Source organism: Gracilinanus agilis, unplaced genomic scaffold (genome assembly GCF_016433145.1).
Source record: "Gracilinanus agilis isolate LMUSP501 unplaced genomic scaffold, AgileGrace unplaced_scaffold35515, whole genome shotgun sequence".
Classification (NCBI taxonomy): domain Eukaryota; kingdom Metazoa; phylum Chordata; class Mammalia; order Didelphimorphia; family Didelphidae; genus Gracilinanus; species Gracilinanus agilis.
In genome coordinates, this window is record NW_025368596.1 from 33 (window position 1) to 1823 (window position 1791).

Sequence of the window (1791 nt, forward strand, 5' to 3'; positions counted from 1 at the left end):
CTTTCCTAAAAATAATAAACAGTATATACCTAAAACCATCAACAAACATCATATGCAATGGGGATAAATTAGAGGCCTTCCCTATAAGATCAGGAGTAAAACAAGGATGCCTATTATCACCTCTATTATGCAACATAGTATTAGAAACACTAGCAGTTGCAATTAGAGAAGAAAAAGAAATTGAAGGTATCAAAATAGGCAAGGAGGAGACTAAGCTATCACTCTTTGCAGATGATATGATGGTCTACTTAAAAAATTCTAGAGAATCAACTAAGAAGCTTGTAGAAATAATCAACAACTTTAGCAAAGTTGCAGGATACAAAATAAATGCACATAAATCATCAGCATATCTATACATTTCCAACACACTAGAGCAGCAAGAAGTAGAAAGAGAAACACCATTCAAAATCACCCTAGACAATATAAAATACTTAGGAATTTACCTACGAAAACAAACACAGCAATTATATGAAAACAACTACAAAACACTTTCCAAAAAAATAAAACTGGATCTAAACAAATGGAAAGCCATTGATTGCTCATGGGTAGGACAAGCTAACATAATAAAAATGACAATTCTACCCAAATTAATTTACCTATTTAGCGCCATACCTATCAAGCTACCAAAAAACTTCTTTACTGAATTAGAAAAAACTATAACAAATTTCATTTGGAATAACAAAAAATCAAGAATATCAAGGGAAATAATGAAAAAAATGTGAAGGAAGGGGGCCTAGTAGTACCAGATATTAAACTATACTATAAAGCAGCAGTCATCAAAACAATATGGTAATCGTTCAGTCAGGCGGAGACGGAGACGCTTCTGGAAGAACATCACGATGGCCGCCCAAGGAGAACCCCAAGTGCAGTTCAAACTTGTATTAGTTGGTGATGGAGGTACTGGAAAAACTACATTTGTAAAACGTCACTTGACTGGTGAATTTGAGAAGAAGTATGTAGCCACCTTGGGTGTTGAGGTCCATCCCCTTGTGTTCCATACTAACAGAGGTCCTATTAAATTCAACGTATGGGATACAGCTGGCCAAGAGAAATTTGGTGGTCTGAGAGATGGTTATTACATCCAAGCTCAGTGTGCCATTATAATGTTTGATGTAACATCAAGAGTTACTTACAAGAATGTACCTAACTGGCATAGAGATCTGGTACGAGTTTGTGAAAATATCCCTATAGTGTTGTGTGGCAACAAAGTGGATATTAAGGACAGAAAAGTCAAGGCGAAATCAATTGTCTTCCATAGGAAGAAGAATCTCCAGTACTATGACATTTCAGCCAAAAGTAACTACAACTTTGAGAAGCCCTTCCTTTGGCTTGCTAGAAAACTTATTGGAGACCCTAATTTGGAGTTTGTTGCCATGCCTGCTCTTGCACCTCCAGAGGTTGTCATGGACCCAGCACTGGCAGCACAGTATGAGCAGGACTTACAGATTGCTCAGACAACTGCGCTCCCCGATGAAGATGATGACCTGTAAGGGAATGAAGCTAGAGCCCAGCGTCAGAGGTCTAGTTTTATAGGCAACTGTCCTGTGATGTCAGTGGTGTAGCGTGTTTGCCACTTTATTATATAGCTGAGCAGAACATGTGCTTAATCTTTGGGATGCTGAAGGAGATGAATGGGCTTCGGAGTGAATGTGGCAGTTTAAAAAAAATATAATTCATATTTTGGACCTGCGTATTTAGCTGTTTTGGACCGTAATTACGTCCCCTTGAGTTTCAAATATAAGACTGCTGCAGTCCCATCACATTATTCAGTGGTGAATCTTGTTTGTTACT

At 37.9% G+C, this 1791-nt stretch overlaps 1 protein-coding gene across 1 annotated transcript; it reads left to right on the plus strand.

The window, feature by feature from the left end:
* Nucleotides 1–798: 798 nt before the first annotated feature.
* LOC123254917 (GTP-binding nuclear protein Ran) lies at nucleotides 799–1728 on the plus strand. Its single transcript, XM_044683808.1, has one exon. The coding sequence runs from the start codon at nucleotides 840–842 to the stop codon at nucleotides 1488–1490; it is 651 nt and encodes a 216-aa protein (XP_044539743.1). The 5' UTR covers nucleotides 799–839; the 3' UTR covers nucleotides 1491–1728.
* The last annotated feature ends 63 nt before the right edge of the window (nucleotides 1729–1791 follow it).

Bases quoted from the DNA above. Each gene is read 5' to 3' on its own strand.
- LOC123254917 (XM_044683808.1), top strand. From the start codon at position 840: ATGGCCGCCCAAGGAGAACCCCAAGTGCAGTTCAAACTTGTATTAGTT.